The sequence below is a fragment of the Scyliorhinus canicula genome, chromosome 3 (genome assembly GCF_902713615.1).
Source record: "Scyliorhinus canicula chromosome 3, sScyCan1.1, whole genome shotgun sequence".
Classification (NCBI taxonomy): Eukaryota; Metazoa; Chordata; class Chondrichthyes; order Carcharhiniformes; family Scyliorhinidae; genus Scyliorhinus; species Scyliorhinus canicula.
The window spans coordinates 225157174-225179229 of NC_052148.1; the positions used below are offsets into that span (position 1 = coordinate 225157174).

The window sequence follows — 22056 nt, forward strand, 5'->3', positions numbered from 1 at the left end:
TGTTGAGTGTCATTCAGTGCATCACAGAGTTTCCTTCCAGGGGTGGGGGAGAGGGACAGAGGGAAGGACAAGCATTACACCTCTGCCCCCATGCAACCCAGCCCCATCATAAAATTCAGCTCCATGATTGGACTGAATTCCACCTGAAATAAATCTGCACTTATTTTACACTTTGTGAAATGAAGCTCGAATTGGGGTTTATAACATACTTTCAAAATGCAACTTCTATGGATTGCTAATACATCTTAGGTAGGATTCTCCGGTCCCCCAGCCATGTGTCTCTTTGTGGCGTGTCCTCCACCGGTGGCACGATTCTGTCTTCCCGCCGCTTGTCAATGGGATTTCCGATTGAAGCCACCCCACGCTGCTGGGAATCCCGAAGGTGGGGGTGCACTGCCAGCGGGAATGGAGAATCCCAACAGCCGGAGAAGTCCGGCACTTATCTATTGCTTGCATGAGGTGGAATTATTTGCTAAAATTAAATAACCAATCATATTTCCTTGGTGTTTTTAATGTTGCTATTGCCTCCCTGCATTTAATCACAAAATAATATGTGAAAGTTGATAAAACACAGAAAATGTGACACTGGCCTATCATTTATAACTACTTTAGTTTTACTTAAGCGGGAAAAGATGAAATAGCTCAGACATGCCACAGAGATGATTGTTTTCTAAGTATTGGACAAATAGTAAGTCTGGGGGAGTATATTTGAAGGTTTTCCCATTTTCTTTGATGGCGATGGATAGAATAATCAATAATTCTTTAAGAAACAAACATTAGTTTGCTTGGAAAATGCTGGAAACATGCTGCAGGGCAATCAGTATTTGAAGAAAGGCTTCTGTTTGTATCACGTTTTACAGAACTCAATTGAAGTGAGCACATACAGCTTTAAGGTGCTAATGCATGAGTCATTAACTTATCTGTTCTCTCCACGGACAGTGACTGCATTTTAGAATTTTCTGGCTTTGTTTGAGATATGCAACGTTTGTAGTTTTCCATTCTTTATTTCCAACAATATTCCTAACCTTTTGAAAGCCGCATGATGTCAAGTATCTTCTTCGACCATGCCATTCCCATAGATGACTGATGGAGTGCCTTGTGCATTCTTTAAAGGGGGTGTAATCTCACAGCAGTCTGCAAGCAATCAAGAGTTTCACAATTCTGGAATAATAACTGATTAATGCGATGTCATGAAGGAACCCAATTAACACGAAAAGGTCAACCCCACGGCTTTCAACAGGCAAGCAAACCAATGTTTTAAAAATGAAGCAAGCTTTGATAAATTTAGTTTTTCAGAATGTAATGGGGAAATGCTCTGTATAAATGTTCTCCACCTTGAATTATGGTCCTCTTGCTGGAAAGTAATTGCTCAGTTGCAAACACTCGTCCTGCCTCTTCAATGTCTGTCTTACCTTTTGATGACTGTATGTCTGTGGTATAAAGTTTATATGTGAAGAAAATTCTGTCAGAAATAAAGCACAATCTTGAGGAATACACCTATGTTGTCAATAAATGCTTCTTTGCAGGGTATTAATCAATAGTGCAAACAATCACTCATTCATCGGGAGCACTTTGAATCCATGTGCATTAATGTAAGTGAGAAAAATCCTTGCCCTCCTCTCAATCACATCAATCAGCTTCTCAATTCCTCTGCGACCTCCCTGACTTTCCCAGTAAAGTTTGTCAAGGAACAAAGACTGAAGAAGCCTTTCCCGGAGGTGTCCATTCTTTAGGACGGATACGGCAGATTCTGGAAATCTATGGAAATAATGAAAAAAGATACATTTTACGTCCTGTTCACAACTGATTTGCCTAGTGCGCATAATGGAGATATAAATTATATTATGTATGGAGATTATAAGGTGAGCTAAGGAGACCGGCAGTTGCCTGGATGAAAAAAATATCAATTAATCACATTTTCAGAGTTCCCAAAAACATTTGACTGACATAAAGTACTTGAGGCATTGTCCCACAAACAGGAATGAGTTGGTTAACTAGATGATCTTTCATTGGTTATGTCCACAGAGAAACAATTCATAGATCTTCTGTTTCTGAATTTTTTACAATTCACCTGTATAGACAGATATGCCTCATTTTAATACCTCCTCTGAAAGATACCACGTCCAACAATATATTGGCCTAGATTTTCCAATTAGCCGCAATGTTGGGTGTCTCCCGCTGCTCGCCAAACCTTCTCTGATTTCACTATGCTACCCATTTTCAGCCATATCTTCCGATCCCACTCAAAGCAGAAATGGGCCAATGCAGTCACTCCAGGGTAAGTCCAGTGAGCATAAGAGAGTTGGGGGAAGGAGAGGACACATCCCCTTTTTATGACACTAGCTGCCATATTCAGTAAAGTTTTAAAGTCTCAAGTCTTTCAATGAAGAAGTATGGATCAGTAAATGGGTGAGTGGGTTCATGAACGGGGCACGCCTGACACTCATTTTAGGGGTCGGTTTAGCCTAGTTGGCTGGACAGCTGGTTCATAGATTTACATAGAATTTACAGTGCAGAAGGAGGCCATTCGGCCCATCGAGTCTGCACCGGCTCCTGGAAAGAGCACCCTACCCAAGGTTAACACCTCCACCCTATCCCCATAACCCAGTAACCCCACCCAACACTAAGGGCAATTTTGGACACTAAGGGCAATTTATCATGGCCAATCCACCTAACCTGCACATCTTTGGACTGTGGGAGGAAACCGGAGCACCCGGAGGAAACCCACGCACACACGGGGAGGATGTGCAGACTCCGCACAGACAGTGACCCAAGCCGGAATCGAACCTGGGACCCTGGAGCTGTGAAGCAATTGTGCTATCCACAATGCTACCGTGCTGCCCCAGCGGATGAGGAGCAAGTCCAACATCGCGGATTCAATTCCCGTACCGGTTGAGGTTATTCATGAGGCCCGCCTTCTCAACCTTGCCCCTCGCCTGAGGTGTGGTAATCCTCAGGTTAAATAACCACCAGTTAGCTCTTCCCGTCAAAGCGGAAAGCAGCCTATGGCAATCTAGGACAATAGTTATTTTTGATTTACTTGCGTGCGTGAGTGAGTGGATGTGTGTCTGAATGTGTAGGTTGGTGAAGTGGGTGAGTGGATAAGTGAAAGGGTATATGGGTGAGGTGGGTGAATGAATGGTTAGGTAGATTAGCGTGGATGGGTGCATGATTAGTAGATTAGGTGGATGGGTGCATGAAGGAGTGAGTGGATAGTTGGGTGAATGGGTAGCTAGGTGATTAAGTTTGTGGATGAGTGGGTAGATGAATGAGGTCGTTGAAGTGAGGAGGTGAGTGAATGGGCAGTTGAATCGGGGGATTGGTCAGGTGGTTAAATGGTTTGTCAGTTAATTGGGTGTTTGTGGGTTTAGTTAGATGTTAGAGGGTTAGTCGGGCCTGGTTAATGTGGTAGTCAGATCTAGCAGTTGGATCGTGTAGTCAGATGGTCAGGGGTCAGGTCCAGTAGTCGGGTCAGGTAGGGGATGGCCAGGTTTCAGGTGGGCAGTCAGATTCGGTAGTTGGATTGGATAGTTCTGTGGTCAGGGGTCAGGGGGGATGTTGGCGGTTGGTGATGGTTTTGGGGGAAGATGAGATTGGTGATTGAAGGTGTCAGTGTATTGCTTAGTTGAGTTACACTGGCTAGCCACTGAATTATACCAGGTATTAAAATGTCTAACATTTCCTGAATAAGAATGCAGGTATGTTCTGTATATCTTGCCCACGTCTTTGCCATGACATTTGCAAAGGGTTCCGAGTAGCAAGGTTCTAGCCCATTGGAAGTTTAAATTTCCTGGGGAATGTCCACCTATGGCTGTCCATCAGGACTTCTACAGGGTCCTGACGTACACCTCCCAATGTATGTCCCACCTCCAACCATCCAGAAAATGGCAAATTTGGGCCAATATTTCTTCAGCCGTAACCTGAAGTGTGAACCTAGATTATGGGTCTGGAGTGGGAACCTAAACCCACAATATTCTGAGGTCTACTCAAGGTTACCTGTGGACAAAGTATGATGAACATAGCCTGTTTATTGACCAAACGTAATGCAGGAGTACATAAACGTCCATAATTACACTTTGCTCCCAATTTAAAAAAATAAATCTCAGCTTTGTTGTTTCAAGGTGCTTGTTTGTGACAATTTGGCTTCAATTCAGAATTGATTGTCGCTTCTGTCATTCTGCTTCCTTTTATCCATTCCTTCACTAAGCCTCCATATTCCAATCCTAAGAGTAAACAGTATGCTTGCCTTGAAATAAATTGTGCTATTAGGACAAAAATATCCACCATTGCATAATTTTCATGGTCCTCCCAAACTTCAGCAGCCATTTTCCCAACTTTCATAGGCCTTAGGCATCCCCCTGATCAGGAAATAGCCCAACTCTGGAAATAAAAACAAAAAAGGCTGCCATCACAATCTAAGAAGCTATTTCCTGTGTTTTCATTTTAAATGCTGGCTTCCTGAATGTCCAGGATGTGGCTCTGCAACTCAGTAAACCAGATGCTTTGTCACCTCTAACCTCGATTACATGACATCAGGGCTGGAACTTTCTGAAAAGAATGGCAAGTGTCAGTTTCCAACTGAAAACCAACCTGTTTCTCCCCAGAAACACAACCAGGTTTTCTGACCAGATCTTCTGGCAGTGTGTCAGAAAACAAATCAGTGGGCATGTTTGGCGCTATCACTGTGATGAGGCGGGGTCTCATAGAGCCAGCAAGCCATTCTTAAAGGGTGCCCCAATCGGCAAGCAATCTGAACTCCTTTCCAACACCCCCTCAGCCATGGAGGACCTACCCATAAACTTCAGGGTGACTGCCCCCCCTACCCCCCGATGATCACCACGGGCATATTGGGGGGGCACCACCCCTTCCCGGCCCCCCCCCCCCCCCATGCGTTCTCTGGTACACATCCCTCTCTGCCCCTTCACCCATAAGGGGAAGCCCCCTCCCCCTATGGAGAATGGTTTACTATCTTTCAGTGCCCCTTCTCAGTGCCCCTGGGCAGTGCCCTGGCATTCCCCTTGGCAGTTCTTCCTGGAACGGCACTGACACAGAGGGAAGGGCTTGGGGAACTGTTAGAATGCCAGGGGGCACTGTACAGCCTCCGCCCTCAACACCGGGGTCTCCAGAAACCACCGCACCCCTGGCGTGGTCATCATGACTAGTTTTTAATGTAGTAAATCACACCGGCGTCACACAATGTCACCGGGGGGGGGGGGACATCACATGGGTTGGAAGGTACAGCATGAAGTGGTTTAATTATATTTAAATCTATTGAAATTAATGGAAATCAGGTTCATATCCTTTTTGAGACCTTGCCAGCGCAAATTCCATTGTGGCCTCTCGGGAGATATGGCGGCCATAACGGAATTTGCATGCGCGTCAAACAAGCCCGAAAACCCGTGCCCCAGAACTTCATTATCATTTCATAGAATTTACAGTGCAGAAGGAGGCCATTCGGCCCATCGAGTCTGCACCGACTCTTGGAAAGAGCACCCTACCCAAGGTCAACACCTCCACCCTATCCCCATAACCCAGTATCCCCACCCGACACTAAGGGCAATTTATCATTGCCAATCCACCTGACCTGCACACCTTTGGACTGTGGGAGGAAACCGGAGCACCCGGAGGAAACCCACGCACACACGGGGAGGATATGCAGACTCCACACAGACAGTGACCCAAGCCAGAATTGAACCTGGGACCCTGGAGCTGTGAAGTGATTGTGCTAACCACTATGCTACCGTGCTGCCCTCATAAATCATGACTGCAATCCTGCAGGAATTATCTTCAAACATGAAAAATGCATGGCGCAGCACCCATTTTCCAGAGCTAGCATGGTGGTTGGGGAATGGCGAATGCAACCTTCCACACTAGGAGAGTGTTTTGTATGGAGCTTGCTCTTCCTGGTTCTATGTTTAAAATACAGATCAGCACTTACCCTCCTCATAATGTAAGCAGACTCACCATTGACTCGATGCTAGTGCTCTGGCAGACCTTGAACCACCGGAGGATTATCAGGATTGACATGACATTGGAGTTAGACCATGGAGAGAATTTCTAGGATAAGTGTTCGCCATCCTGAGAGTAGGCGTGCAACACGCTCCTGCCAATTCTCAATAGCCCACTGCCATTTAGCGCTCAATTGAGCATCGCATGCTATATTGTGCTCTTCAAGATCGGGCATGCACCCACCCAGGACACTTAAAATTCTGTATGTCTGCTGCTGCACTCTCCACGGCACCTATTATTTTCCCTCTCAGAATAACAATTTCAATTGCTGATCTCAGCAATCGGCCCACTTAGTTCATTCCCTCGGGATTAATGTCTCAAACACTTTCCGTTTCCCCATTACTCATCATGCTTCAGTCCAAAGCTCCGCCGCTGAGTCACTGCTCTCTGCTTTACTCCCAGCATATTTGCTCCCTCATTATTTCTGACACATTATGGAATAATTAGTTAATTTCCAGCATTTATGGGACCTTGGCTTAAAGGTCATTACTCCTTCTTGCTCATCAAAGGCTCTCCACCATGCTAAATGTTTCACAAGGTATCTGATATATGCTTCCATGACAGTCATATGGCTTTCATTGACAAGTCAACTTTCAGCACCCTCCCTACTCTCTGGGCATTCTCTTCTTTTTTTTAATATAAATTTAGATTGCCCAATTATTTTTTCCAATTAAGGGGCAATTTAGTGTGGCCAATCCACCTACTCTGCACATTTTTGGGTTGTGGGGGTGAAACCCATGCAAACATGGGGAGAATGTGCAAACTTCACACGGACAGTGACCCAGAGCTGGGATCAAACCTGGGACCTCAGCGCCATGAGGCAGCTGTGCTAACCACTAGGCCACCATGCTGCCCAGGCCTTCCCTTTTTAACCCTTCTGAGAGACTATCATCGATATGAAAATCTCTTCCCACTTCTTCATTTCTCTCACAAGCTATATTACTCTTATAACTCTCAGGGAGGTCACAAGGTAAGGGCACTTAGATTCCAGGTGACCGCCTCTGAATATGAGTTCCCCTGGTAATGTGGGACCTCGGCTCTCCAGTATAAAAACGATGGCCTGGCAGCAGGTCGGGGAGGAGGCCCTTTGGGGAGTGGAGAGTGTAATATTGTGAATAAAGAGAATATTTGTTTTCTACCTGACTGATCCATCTGTGCTGCTTTAGTGGAGTCTACAATTATTCTACCTACTTTCGTCTACAATGTCCTTATTGTTCTTCCTTGTCCCAGCTCACTCCTAAATATAGCGTCTAACTCTGATGTGTTCTTCCACTGACACCCCTTCCATAATATACTATCCCTTCTTTTTTCTAAACCATCATCATCACCTCTACCCTCACAAAACGAGTACCTTTGATCCATCCATTCCCTTCACTTACTGCAAATCTCTGAATTCCTATTTTATTCAAGAACTTCCTGCTCCTGATTCACATTCTGCCTTTTAATGACAACATCCATAGATCTAAGGTACAGCTTTCACATATATGCTGACAACACACAGATCTATCTCTCCTCTGCTGTTCTTAAACCCACAACAATGACTGTTAGACAACTTATTTAAATTAGTTTGTGAACTTTCCCCTCCACCTTGACCCCCTTTTTGTTTCCTTGGTTTGTCCCAATACCACCCTCCCTTCCCCCACAGGGCCATCTGTCACTTGTTCTTTACTTTTGCTTTCACTGAGCACTGATCTTTGTTCTCCCCATAACACATTCTGCCATCTCACCTTAATGCCACGATTAGCACTTATTTAGTCCTTAATGCCGCCATGATCACCCCATTTGTCTTGTGTCTATGACATCTTTGGAAATCTCTCCTTAGCTCCGACCTATCCATGAATTTCTATTCTGCCCCACCTCCCCCACACTCCCCCACCCTCTCCAACTATATAATTCATTACATTTCTATCCCTCTTCAGTTTTGTAGAAAGGTCACGTGGACTCGAAATTCAGACTTTAGAAGAATGAGGGAAGATCTAATTGAGGTACACAAGATGCTAAAAGGTATGGATAAAGTAGACGTGCAGCTGATGCTTCCTCTTGTGGGGCATTCTAAAATGAGAGGTCATAATCTTAGAATCAGAGATGGCAAATTTAAAACAATTTTGAGGAAAAACTACTTCGCCCAAAGGGTTGTGAATCTGTGGAATTTGCTACCCCAGAGTGCGGTGGATGCTGGGACAGTGAGTAAATTTAAGTAGGAGTTAGACAGATTTTTAATTGGTAATGGGCTGAAGGGTTATGGAGAACGGGCAGGATAGGGGAGCTGAGGCCATGATGGATCCAGCCATGATCACATTGAGGGTGTTAGGCTCGGGAGACTAAATTGCCTACTCCTGCTCCTAGATCATGGGTGGGATTCTCCCACGATCAGCGGGGCGGCCCGTACCAGCGCCAAAGAGTGGCGTGAACCACTCCGCCGTTGGGCCGCCGGTAAGGTGCGGAATCCTCCGCACTTCCGGGGGCTAGGCTGGCACCGGCGGGGTTGGCACCACGCCAACCGCCGCCAAAGGGTCTCCGCTGGCCGGTGCGACTTGGCACATGCGCAGGACCGCCAGCGTGCTCTGGCGCATGCGCAGAACCGCAGCCATGATTCCTGCGCATGCACAGGGGGTTTCTTCTCTGTGCTGGCCATCGCGGAGCCTTACAGAGGCCGGCGCAGAGGGAAAGAGTGCCCCCACGGCACAGGCCCTCAGATCAGTGAGCCCCGATCGCGACCCAGGCCACCATGGGGGCCATCCCCCCCCCCCCCCGGGGCTGGATCCCCCTGTTCCACCCACCCCCTCCCGTTGACCCCGCTAACCACCCTCCAAGCCAGGTCCCACCAGTATGGACCTTGTCCATTTCACGCCGGTGGGACTGCCCGAAAACGGGGTGGCCACTCGGCCCATCAGGGCCCGGAGAATTGTCGGGGGGGCCGCTGCCAACGGCCCCCGACTAGCGTGATCCCCAACCCGCCCGAGAACTGGCGCTGGAGAATTTGGCAGTTGGCCTTGGAGCAGCGGGGTCGGATTCACACCGGCCCCCGGCCATTCTCCCACCTGGCGGAGGATCGGAGAATCCAGCCCATGTGTTCTAGGGAGGAGATGCTCTATCTGATTTTGCCATCCAGCTATTGATCTGCAGCATTGTAGGAACAGATGAGAAACATATCAGCCATGATCAAATGGCGGAGCACACTCAATGGGCCAAATGGTCCAATATTGCTCCTATATCTTATGAACTTATGAAACTGTTTCTGCCTCCACAAATGCTGCCAGAACTGCTGAGTTATCCATCATGTTTTGTGTTAATGTTCTATTTTAAATGAAGTTTTGGGAAAGACAGAATGTTTCACAACTGAATATTTTTTCCACAGGTGGAAGTCATAATTTTCACTTGTTCACAGATGTTTACCATTGATTCCAACTCCTTCCCTGGTGGCTCACTTAGGCTGAAGCAAGTTTCACGTAACATTGGCATTCTGTTTGACCCAGGGCTCTGCGTCAGGACAACAACACTGCTAAGATTGCTTATTTCCACCTACTTTCTTGCCAGCACCTTGGTGTGGTTAGGGTGTAAGAATATTTCCTGAGACGTCTTCCCGGAGATGGTCAGATGGACAGTGAACCAGAGTAACTCCCAGACAGGGGCTCAAGCAGTGCACTTGGCAGAGTGACATATGGCTACTGAGGTACTAATGAAGGTCAGGAAATCGGAGGGAATGAACCCAGAGCGCACTCAAACTAAACTTCTCCACAAACCCAGAGCGAGGTCATGGATACTCCAAAAGACTGGTGTTCCAGAACTGGAAGCTCACTGGTTTTATGTCTGCCCACATTATACACCAATTGTGATGTTGCAAGGAGTTGCACAACAATAAAGGTGGGATTTAGTGACCAGATGACCAAGGCAATTCAATTAACAATTTACTGATTAACACACATGAAAGCACGTCCCCAGTTCACGGTCATATATCGCAAAGCACACAGTAAGTAAATCATACTTTTGCTATCTGTCCTTATATTCTGTGCCAGTTTTTTTTCGTGTTCTATCTTACTTTTCTTTATGGCTCTTTTCGTGGCTTTCTGCTGACATTTAAAGTTTTCCCAATCTTCTAGTTTCCCGCTGATCTTGGCCTCTTTGTAAGCCTTCTCTTTCAATTTGACAGCCTCATGTATCTCCTCAGACACCCATGGTAGATTACCTCTTTTCTTACAATTCTTCCTTCTCACTGGAATATACTTTTGTTGAGCACTATGAAAGATTTCTTTGAAAGTACTCCACTAATCCTGCAGTCATGCTGGTGGAGAAGCTAATTGGATCATGACAAAACTTCCACTCCAATTAGGGCAGGACGTCCTGCCTCTGAAATCCTCCAGCCAATCAAATGGCTGGCATCTCTTTGGTTCCAGCAGCCCATTGGGAGAGGAGGGCTGGGATTCTCCGACCCTGTGCCGGGTCAGAGAATCCCCCAGGGGAGGCGTGAATCCCGCCCTGCCGCCCCACCGCTAGCTTCCGTATTCTCCGACGCCATTTTTCAGGGGCCAGCAGGATTCACGTCACGCCGGTCAGGGGCCGTTGACAGCCCCCACCCCCCTCCGGCGATTCTCCGGGCCTCGATGGGCCGAGTGGCCGTTTTGGCCAGTCCCGCCGGCGTGAATTACTCACCTCACGCACGGCAGGACCTGGCAGGTAAGTGTGGCTGGTCGGTCCAGGGAGGGCGGCGGGAGATCTGACCCCGGGGCGTGCCCCCACGGTGGCGAGGCCCGCGATCGAGGCATACCGAACTGCAGGTGGGCTGGTTCCGTGGGGGGGCCTTCTTCTCTCCGCGCTGGGCTCCTGTAGTGCTCTGCCATATTGCCCGGGGGCCGCCGCGGAGAAGGGAACCCTCGCGCATGCGCGGAAATATGCCGGCCGGTCTGCGCATGCGTGGAAATATGCCGGCCGGTCCACGCATGCGCGAGATCACACCGATTGTTCCGCACATATGCGAACCCGCGTTGGCCCTTCGGCGCTGGCTGGAGCGGCGCCAACCACTCCGGCATCAACCTAGCCCCCGAAAATTTGGAGAATTCCTCACTTTCGGGGGCTGTTGACGCCGGAGTGATTGGCGCCAGTTTTCCCACCGCGTGGGGACATAGCCCCACTTTCGGAGAATCACGCCCGAGATCTTTGCTGAAGCAGATGGAGAGGTAAGTTGGGGTTTCTCAACAGGACAAAGATAGGAGCCTCAGTGATGGAAACAAGCGGGCTGGGTGCTAGGGTGCACAAGCCATGGCGAGTAGGTAAAATGGGGGTGTGGGGTGGGCCCAGGAGTCTGTAAAGGAAAAAAACACCTTCCACCAGAAGGAGTGTTCGCTGTTGGGTTTTAAACTTGGCTCTGGCCTCCACACACTGCAGTAAAAATTTCAATGTGGGCAGGAGAGGCCCCTTAAGTGGTCATTAAGTGATTATTTAATTGCCTCAATTGGCTCAAGGGTGAGTGGGCATCACCCACCTCACCTGCCACATGTAAAATTGTGGTGGGGTCAAGGGCAGGCGGGGAAGGTTCCCATCGCGTTACCCATAACTTTATGCCCCCCCGATTGCCTACCGATCCGCCCATGAGGAAACTTAAACTTCTTCCCACCTAAACCCATTACTTGGGATTCAAATTCCACCCCAAAAGGTTCCATGGCACTATTTAAAGAAGGACAGGGGTGTTCTCCTGGTATCCTGGCCATTGTTTTTTTCCCAAACCAGCATCTTCCTAAAAACAGATGATCATCATCGCATTGTTGTTTGTGGGAGGAGCTGGTTGCGTGCAAATTGAATGCTCCACGTCCTACATGACCACAGTGATTACTTCAGAAGTACCTCATTGTGTGCAAACTACTTTACACAGTCATAAATGATGCGACCTAAATGCAAGTCTCTTTTCTCTTTGCTAGGTAAATTAAAATGGACGTGTTATTGGGAAGCTTTCAATTGCAAATGGGTTCTGCTCTTTTAAGTTAGCTTCCATTTCCATTCCAGGAGAGCTCTGCCTGAAGCCCAGGTCCTTGGCTCATCCACTGCCAATGCTTCAAAGTAGAAAAATAAATTGGTCACCTCAGTTGCTCGTCTGGATAATCAAAATGGATGCCAATCAATAGAAATACCAGCCAACATACCAGTTAAATAACTATTCATGAATTCAAGATTCAACTTCACATTGGGGCTTCACAATTCCAGATCCGGCTGCGAACAAACTTGGCTCTGTTATCCTGGGAATTGTGATGCTGTAACTGAATTAACCATCTCAAATTTAACAGTTCAAGGAGATGTCAAGTTCTATTTGCACAAATATCATAGCCGTTGTGGGAAATCTATAAATATGGGTTAATCATCATAACTCATCAGATAATCTGCAGATTTCACACGGCTCATTGCTACGTGGTATTTTTAATATGGATATAACACATTCCGTTATGCATTATTTCTTTCCCACAGGGATATATATCTTGGCACAGATGGGACACACTGAATATTTTACTTTTTTTGCCCATATACAGTACTAATGGGTGCATTTTATTTTTGAGATGCTATCGGATTTGAACTCAGGAGCAAACTCACTGTTTTCAATAGTTCTACTCTGAAATTACCTACCCACCCCAAACTCCTATCAACTGTTCCGATCTGAGATTAGCTGCTCCTCCCTGACTCCCATGGACTATTGCACTTTGAATACCCCTTCCTCTCTGTAAGTAATTTTCCATTCTAAGATTGCCCCTTCCCCCATACTCCCATTGACTGTTCCACTCTGAGAACAAACATTTCTACCCTTCTCCCATTGGTTGTTCCACTCTGAGATTACCTGCTCCTTCCTCACTGCACTGATTATTCATGCCAGAGTTTTGTGGAGTCGACCCTGTGGATCTTCAAAATTGGAGCACGGGAAACATCAGTAATAGGGCATTTAAAAGTTCACTCTTAACTCTAACCCTTGCCACCTACTAGCCAGCCTTTCTTGGACCAATAACAAGTTCACGAGGTTGAATGAAAAGGAAAATCGGTAAAGTAACATGAGGCGTTAACATCATATCCTCTGGCAATTTATGTACCGATATCCTGGTTATTTTTATATTTTACCTCATGGATAATGATTCAAAGATACAATTCAGAGAAACTAGGGCTTTTTGGTACGGCAGCTGCCACAGTCCAATGGTATTTCCCCTGAATTTTCCAATTCGAGACCAGAGAGCCAGTTCGCCATCCAATTAAGGAGACCACAAGAAATCTCAAAGCTGAATGGCCAATAGGAAGTCTTCGGAAGAGGTTTCAGCATACAATTCAAGCAAGAAAGGGAGAGGGAAGGAGTCTCCATCGTAGGATACCCTGATTGCCACGTCTAAAAGTTTTGAAGAGAAAAGCATTGACAGCCATGCTACTTTCATGGAGGAGAAACACCTCCACAGGGCACTATACAGCCGTGGCTATGGTCAGGTAAATGGAGAGTGCCTCAAAGTCTGCTTGGAGCACTGGACCCACATCCCCACAATCTGCTGTCGGGAGGACACCTCCAGCCACGTGACCTCGTTCCTAATGCTCCTGGGAGCCCTCAAACCAACTGGAAAATTCCAATCAGCATCTGTTAATTGGCTTTAAGTGGTCATTTGCTAATTTTAATTTGGTACCTGACACTTTCTGGCAGGTAACCCTTCTGTTGTCGATCCCGCCTCTGGGAAAAAGGCTTGGGAAATGGGCGGTGCCATCAAACTAGCCAGCACGACAAATGTCCCACCCACCCAACTTGGTATATGGGGGGGCAGCACGGTGGCACAGTGGGTTAGCACTGCAGCCTCACGGCGCTGAGGTCCCAGGTTCAATCCCGGCTCTGGGTCACTGTCCGTGTGGAGTTTGCGCATTCTCCCCGTGTTTGTGTGGGTTTGCCCCCACAATCCAAAGATGTGCAGGGTAGGTGGATTAGCCACACTAAATTGCCCCTTAATTGGAAAAAATGAATTGGATACTCTAAATTTATTTTTTTTTAAACTAAAAAAAACAAAAAAAAAACTTGGTATATGGGGACAAACATTCTGCCCTAGATATCCACAAGTCCCCTCAACATTAAATTGCAACTGCAATATATCTAATGGGCTTCAATATAGCACATCACCATGCTGGCTATTTGAATTTCCCATTCTAAACATCATACTCACTCAGTGATTCCTTCCAGTACTTTAAAATTTAGGTTATCTTCATTTCTGTCAAAGTAGCCTTTATTGTCTACGAAGACTAAATGCCGATGATCGTCCTCTCTGTGTATGATATGAACCAAGTCGATGTTATCCTGATTATCACATTTCAGCTTCAAGCCTTTTCGAACACAAGTATCCTCCTTTCTGGGTCTGAATCCACAGCAATTTCTGTCAAGACGATTATAAACCTGAAAGAAAAGGGTTGCTTAAAATGATACTGTAACGACATTGAAGTAAGTATTAATTAAGATTATTACGATCCCAGTTGATGTTTTAACTAGACGGGAAGATCCCAGAATATACCCTTGGCTCAAAAGACCATTCGCGGAATTCCAGTCCACCAGCATCGCATCCACGCCCACAGGTTTCCCGACATGAGGTGGCTGCAACGGGAAACCCCATTGGCCTGCTGTGGGAACGGAGAACCCAGCCCCGTAACTTTTACTTTTATAAATAAAATTTGGAGGAACAGAGTCACAGGACCCGTCAATTTGTTTTAACACCAAGAAAAAAAATATTTATTAAACATGAAAAAATGGGATTATGATACAATGCCCCTTTATTCCCCCCTTACCTTAACAATTACATATAGATTATAAGATTAACACAGATTACAAAGTATATTTTAAGCCTCAATGATTTCATTGACATACAAAGTCCCTTTTAAGCACACAAGATGACTGTGGTAAGGCACACTCCTCTCTGAACCCAATTGAATTTCTGTGGATTTCTCGTCAAAATCCCCCCCCCCACACCCGATGATTTCTTATCAATCTCACTGAACTCTGGCTTCCACGCGAGTGATTTCAAATTCTGCATTCAAAGGTTGCACTTACAAGTAATCTTTTAAATTATGCTTTCTTTCTTCTGCTTCAGGTTTCCTATGGGCTAAAGGCTTTTACACAAACTCCGAGCTCCAGCCACCAATTTCCACATTTCAAATATTGTCTCCCCAATGGTAGGAGCAAATGGGGACCAGACAGAACGGCACTCGTGGGGGTCTCCCAGGGGATCAGAGGCCCAAGCTGAATGCCCTTTCGTACAGGGGGTGCCCGGGCTCCGCTGATGCCACCTGGGCAGCCTGACAGTGCCATCCTGGCACCCTGGCACTGCCAGTCTGCCACCATGACAGTGCCACCTGGGTGCCAGCCTGGCACTGCCAAGATTCACAGGTGCCACTGTCACCTGGCAGAGGCACTGCCAGGATGCCAGATTGGCACTGCTAAGGTGTCAAGCTGGCATTTTTACACACATACAATCGGGCCGCGGTTGATCGTCGTGGGTGTTGGGGGCAGTGGGGGGGCCAAGGGTTCCTCCCTTGTTGCAATTGGGCTGGAGAGAGGTCACGCATTCCCCATTCCCTTATTCAAAGCGAGTCGCGGGATTGCATGTTTCATCGCACCTGCTGTGACACCAATAATTTCACAATTGTTTCCCGGCACACTGTGAGTGCCGGGAAACACGCGGCTAAGCGCGCTCACTCGGGAACTTTCGGCGGGGTTCTCCGATCCTGTGGCTAAGTGTTGACATCGTTGTAAACCCCGGAGATTTTTACACCGGCGTCATCTGGCCCCTGGGATCAGTGATCCTGCGCCGCACAGGGGACCAGCACGGCACTGGAGATCTCCAGCTGCCGATACCAGCATCAGCACGGCTGGCGCGAGATCGCGCATGCGCATGGGCTGCCGTCTCCGGCGCAACATGGCGTAGACCTACAGGGGCCCGGCGCACAGGAATATAGGATCCCACTGGGATAGGCCCGATCGGAGGCCAGGCCACCGTGGACAACCCCCTGGAGTCGGACACCCCTCCCCCCCACCAGGCCGCCCCTCACAGCATGAACGGCATGGTCCCGCCGGGTAGGATCACACGTGAACGACGCCGGTGGGACTCGGCCGAACCCTATGGGCACTCGGCCCATTGCGCGGGGAGAATCGCTGGGCGGTCCGCATTGAGCGGCCATTGGCGTCAATTCTTAGGTTGCCGGAGAATTGGCATACCGGTGTCGGAGCGGCGTCGCGTGATTAGCCGGAGAATCCCGCCCACTGTTCCTTTTTGGGACGTTCACACCCAATAATTCTGAATATGATTACAGCACACAGCAATCATTTCAATGATACAAGTTGTACTTGTCTATCATAATTGTGTTCAAGACAGGAAAAGCTTATTAAGTGCTCAATACTGTGAATGCCTACCTTTAGTTTCTATTGACAAAGGCATGAAGAAATTTATTTCCAGAGCTTGAATAAATTTTATAGTCATGTTCTAAACATATCCTCTACAGTTATGCCTGAATTTCCACAGAGAAGCTCAAAATTGCCAGTAAAGGTCTGCATCCGAAAGTTCCAGACACAATCCCATCCTCTGCCATTTCCGTTGCGGGGGAGGGGGGGGGGGCGGTGGAAGAGGGGGCAGAGTGGTGATGGATTACAAATTGCTCATCCATGGTTCACAGAGGCTGGTGCCCATACAAACCAGCTGCTGTCTCCACCCATGTGTGATTTTGGTGAGCTAGGTGCCTGAAACCCAAAGTGTGCCGATGAGAGCTGGTAGGAGCAGGTCTGAACCTTGTTTAATTTAGATTACTAGGGCCCTTTTGACAAGTTAAGGTACCCTTTTGGATATAGTCCCAGGACACCTTTGGGCGATGTCAAGTGCGCTCTGAGAGAGGTACCTTTTGGAACAGGTAAGATATCCCTTTGGGAGCGTTATAGGGTTATAGTTTTTCAGCACAAATAGAGACATTTCAGCCCATCATGTCTGTGTCAGCCATCAAGCACTTACCTATTCTAACCCCATTTTCCAACACCTGGTCCATAGCCTTGCTTGGTATGAGGTTTCAAGCGCTCGTCTAAATGTTTCTTGAAGTTTCCCATCTCTACAATCCTTTCAGGCAGTGAAATCCAGATTCTTACATTCTCTGGGTAAAAACATTTGTCCACAAATCTCCTCCATACCTCCTGCCCCTTACCTCAAACTTATGCCCCCTGGTTATTGAGCACTCTACTAAGGGGTAACATTCCTTCCTATCTACCCTATCTATATCCCTCATAATTTTGTACAGCGCGATCATGTCCCCCCTCAGCATTTTCTGATCTGAGGAAAACAACCCCAACCTAACTGGCCTCTCTTCATAACCAGGATAGGTTTGCTTTGGGATTGTTAAAAGTAGACATGATTATGTATAAACCTGTTGGAACTGTCAATGCTGTCGAAGAACTGTCAAGAAGTCAAAGAACTGACAAGGCTGCCGAAGAACTGTCACGTTGCTAAAGGGCAGAATTCAACGGATTTGAAACAAAGTCCCGTTTTAGGCCCATTTGACGGGGTGTTTCTCAGCAGCTGCAGCACCAGGATTCATCCCCTATTCACCACTACTTTGTCAGTTTTTTGGGCCTGTGGGAATTTCTCCTTGCTGATACCATACTTTAAAAAATTTCCCGCGAGTGGGCTGAACACCTCGCAGAGTGAAGCGCCATTTTGTCCCGATCTCCCCCCCTTCCAGGGCCCCTCCCCCATTTTCTGGACCCCCTAGTCACCCTCCCCATTCTTGTCATGGCCCATGGAAACCCCCCACACCCCCTCTAATGGGCAAGGCCCCCCAGGCCTGACCCCTGGCAGTGCCAACCTGGCACTTGGGAACCTTGGCACTGTCACCCTGTAACTGCCCCAGAACTCTGTAGGTGCCACCCAGGCATGAGCCATTAGGCTCATTTAAATATGCTAACCTGGATCACGACAAGTAAGGGTGACTCACGATTGGCCCAATGCCTGGCACCGAGTCCAAAACCGAGCTCCCGTGGGATTCGCCCATTGTGCCAAATCCACACCGGACGCAACATGGTGGCTAAATTTCGCCTACAGAATTTTCAAACTTTCAAAGAACTGTCAAAACTGCCAAAGAACTGTCAAGCTGTCAAAGACCCATCAAAACTCATTGGAACTGTCAAATATTATTGGAACTGTCAAAGCTGACAAGTCATTTACCTCTGCTGGGCTTTCAATTTTGAAACAAATATGTGCGGTTAGAAAAAACACAGCGTTCTATTTGACTCTGTTGACACAAACTGAGGGCTTTCATGTTAGGATTTGTGTTGCATGACTGATTTTACAACAGAACATTAACACAGTGGGACGTCTGTTAAGTGAGCAAATTGATTGGCAGCTCCAAATGGTTATAGAATATAAATATTTATTTTCAGAAGAGATGAGTTCTTAAGTGAAATGGTTGTTTTTGTAAGAGCTTGATTGAAGGAATTTCAATGTATTGAATGGTTTTTAATGAATGAAATAATTTTGTAAAAGTGACATCAATAATGGACACTTTATTTTATGTCAGCATGGCATCTCGGGTTTGCCCATTGTGGATTCTGTACAAGTTGCATGGAAGACATAACAGCAAAAGATGGTGGCTGTGGTATGGGTCAGCATAAGTAGGCACTAAGTTTGCATAGCTGCTACAAAGGGGCATGGGGATGAGTGGGGGCATAGGTTGGATTAAGGCATGAAGAGGGCATGGGAGTGATAGAGAGGCATCGAGTGAGGGCCATGAAGGCGTTTGGGGGTATGAGATTGCATATGTTGGCATGGGGAGTGTACAGAGGAGTATGAAGAGTGTGAGAGGTTAGAGCCGGAGGGCTGTTTTCTGTTTTATTCATTTTGAAAATAACTTCAACAAAGTGCCAGGGAACAGAGGCAGGTCTTCTGCCCAGCCCACATTTGCACCGAGCAGCCTCCGCACATGATTGAGACTTGGAGAGCCCAACTTCTCATCCAACTCACCTTCCTGCCCCCACCACAGAACGATAGCCAGACCTTCTGAGCCTCTTTATCCTAGGCCGGGCTTACGGAGCCAGGAGATGTCCCTGACCTGGGAGCAAAAGTCCAGGCCTTAATTTTACACAGTAAGAAGTTTTACAACACCAGGTTAAAGTCCAACAGGTTTGTTTGGAGCCACTAGCTTTCGGAGCACAGCTCCTTCATCAGGTAAGTGAGGAAGGAGTTGTGCTCCGAAAGCTAGTGACTCCAAACAAACCTGTTGGACTTTAACCTTGTGTTGTAAGACTTCTTATTGTGCCTACCCCAGTCCAACGACGGCATCTCTATATCATGGCTTAATTTTACACATAATATTTTAAATTAAAATGTCATCCAAAGGGTTAAGCAGTTGACCTAATTTGTCTCAGATTCATTTTTAAATATTGAATTATGAGATTCTGATTTTGAAGCAATATTCAGGTCAACGTTCCTGATGAAAACTGCAAAAATTATTCCTGGTACAGCAAAAATATTTGCAATCCGCAAACGCCCACTTGGTGCCAAATCTATTAAAGGCACTGATAGAGGTTGTCATTCTGCCTTACATGTGACACGAAAGATAAAATTATAGATACGTTGCATCTTATTATATCAATGTTATTGGGTAAATTATGTACATTGAAGCAGGCTTTTCTGTTAATATATGATAAATACATGAGTGGAAATGGTGCCAAACACTGGGCTTCTGGTGTCAGTGTGAAATGGTCTCCACCTAAATATCAGGAGGCTCATTAAATTATTTTAACCTTGGCTTGACTTTCCATATTTTCATGACAAATCTGTTCACTGTCTCATTTACATCATTAAAATAAAATAGGAGAAGATCCTATCAATTGCTGGAAATGTTCCCTTTCATTAATAATAAACTTAAACAAATGCTGTAAATATTTCACAAATGAGGGATGTAACCGGTATTAAGACCCCTGTACTTGTTTAAATGGACTGTACTTGTTTAAAAGGGCTATATCTCCAACTGCTTCCAGTTTTGACAAAGTCATCGGCCTGAAATTTGAACTCTACTTCTCACTACAGTCATGCTATGCCAGACCTGATGAGGACTGGTGACTACTACTGTGACTGTTGCCTAATGTCTACCTGTGGCAGCCAAGACCATATTCGCACTTCCACCAGATTCCCATTGGACGGGTAAAGAGGAAACTCTTGAATCTTGATACAACAGTTGGAGCTTACATGTGAGCAAATAGCCCAAAATTGTGTCCCCAGGTTGGGTGTGCAGAGTTGGGAGAACTCCCAGCTCCACAAACCCAAATTGGACCCCCCCCCCCCCCCCCACCCTCCCACCCCCAAGGTGTTGGAATTTCAGTCCATGGGAGGGGGCAAGAGTAGAGGTCACAGCGGGTGACTTGGGAAGAATTGAGGAGGCATCCAGGTACGGAGGTGGGCTGTGCGGAATGTCTGTCTTGGGGCTTCAGAACTATGACCAAATATTTTTCAAAAAAAGAAAAAAAACAGCGCCAGCCCTCACCCATCAAACACACTTCCTATGCCCCATCCATGCCAACAAATGCCACCGCATGCCCTGTATCCACCCCCAGACTCTTCATAGCCTAAATGATAACTTGGTGCTAATTCATGCCAATCCATGCCCCCACCCACCACCCTTTGTCCGTACACATACCGTGCCAATTAATCCAATATCCACCATGGGCAGACCTCAGGACCCATGCAGAGGTATGATAAAATACAATTCTATCAAATATATTTCTGAGGGCCAAAACTTGTTGAAGCATCAGATGTCTCATCTGACAGCTGGAGAGCCAGCAAGAGATCCATGCTGTTCCTTTCCTAGAAGGCTCATCATACCATATGCCAATCAGGAAGTGATGAGGCCAGTGGTGGGCCTTCCTCTAGAATCAGGTTCCCAGGGGTGGAAGTCTTGGCGGTCAAGCGCTGGCAACCAATAACAGGCTGCCAGATTTTGCACTCAAAAATTGGCACAAAGAAGGCCGTGACAGCTATTGGAAGAACAATCCCAGGATCACAAAGTGACCCGGGGGGTGGAGGGCAGTGGGGGATTGGGGGACAGGGTGATCAGCAGCAAGGGCATGTGTGGATTTCAGTAGCTTCCCCACTTCCCAATATCCTGTCTCTCAATCAGGCACGGATTGCCTTTAATCTAGGAACCCAGCCCCTGGAGATGACAATCGTCCCATGAGGTAGCGGCCGTTGTGCACACCGCATGGCAACAGGCCTTTCACCACCTAAGTTAATTCCAGCGGAAGTGGAATGAGGCCCGTGAGTGGTCCTTCGTTGGCATTGGGGCAGGAGTTAAGGTATCCTTTGTCAGGTGTCTTCTGGGACAGTTAAAAGTTGGCATGAATGTGCATAAAAAGTGCCTAAACTCATTAACTGTAAAGCAAATTGGAACTGTCAGCAGACCCTGTCAAGGTGAACTGTCAAAAATGAATTGAGAACCTGTCAAAAGTCTCTCAAGGACCTGTCAAAAACATCTGTAAGGAGGACCTGACAGAACTGTCAAGAAGAACTGTCAAAAAACACCTGAGAAGAGGACTTGTCAAAACTGTCAGAAAGAACTGCCATAAAGCCTGTTGAATGCAGCTGCCAAGCTGTCAAGATATTTAAAAGTGCTGCCGTTTAAATATTTGAAAATAATGTTTGCATTGTTTTTTAAAAATGCTTGCTGCTTCACTCCCAACCCGAACGTATTTCGTGTGGAGTCGGAAAGGTTGGTGGGGTTTGGGCATATTACCATCCAACCAAGGTACATGCCCTTTATGCCTCTGACCTTGGCACCTATGAAAGCCAAGATTCCACCTGTGGTGCCTACTGCAGAATTCATTATATTGGGGAACTATTATAATACAAAAACTTCCACACTTTCATTCCTTCAAATATATAATGCCTTATAACAACAAACTTGTCATTAAAGTTCACAATCCCTTATAACAACAAGCATTGAAATTCATACTTCCATTTCAAAGAGTTCATAACTACTTGCAAATGTCAATCAAACTGTGGAATGATAGGCACCCAATTATGATAATGC

General features: G+C 46.7%; 1 protein-coding gene across 1 annotated transcript in view; it reads right to left on the reverse strand.

Annotated features, from left to right (window-relative positions):
• Nucleotides 1–495: 495 nt before the first annotated feature.
• The window catches only part of gask1b (golgi associated kinase 1B), a 68389-nt gene continuing 46828 nt past the window's right edge, over nt 496–22056 (reverse strand). The window contains exons 3-4 of the mRNA XM_038792302.1: nt 14172–14398; nt 496–1758 (exon numbers count right to left, since the gene is read on the reverse strand). Of these exons, the coding sequence (XP_038648230.1) occupies nt 1551–1758; nt 14172–14398 (435 nt within the window). The 3' untranslated portion in view covers nt 496–1550. The remainder of the gene's footprint in view (nt 1759–14171; nt 14399–22056) is intronic.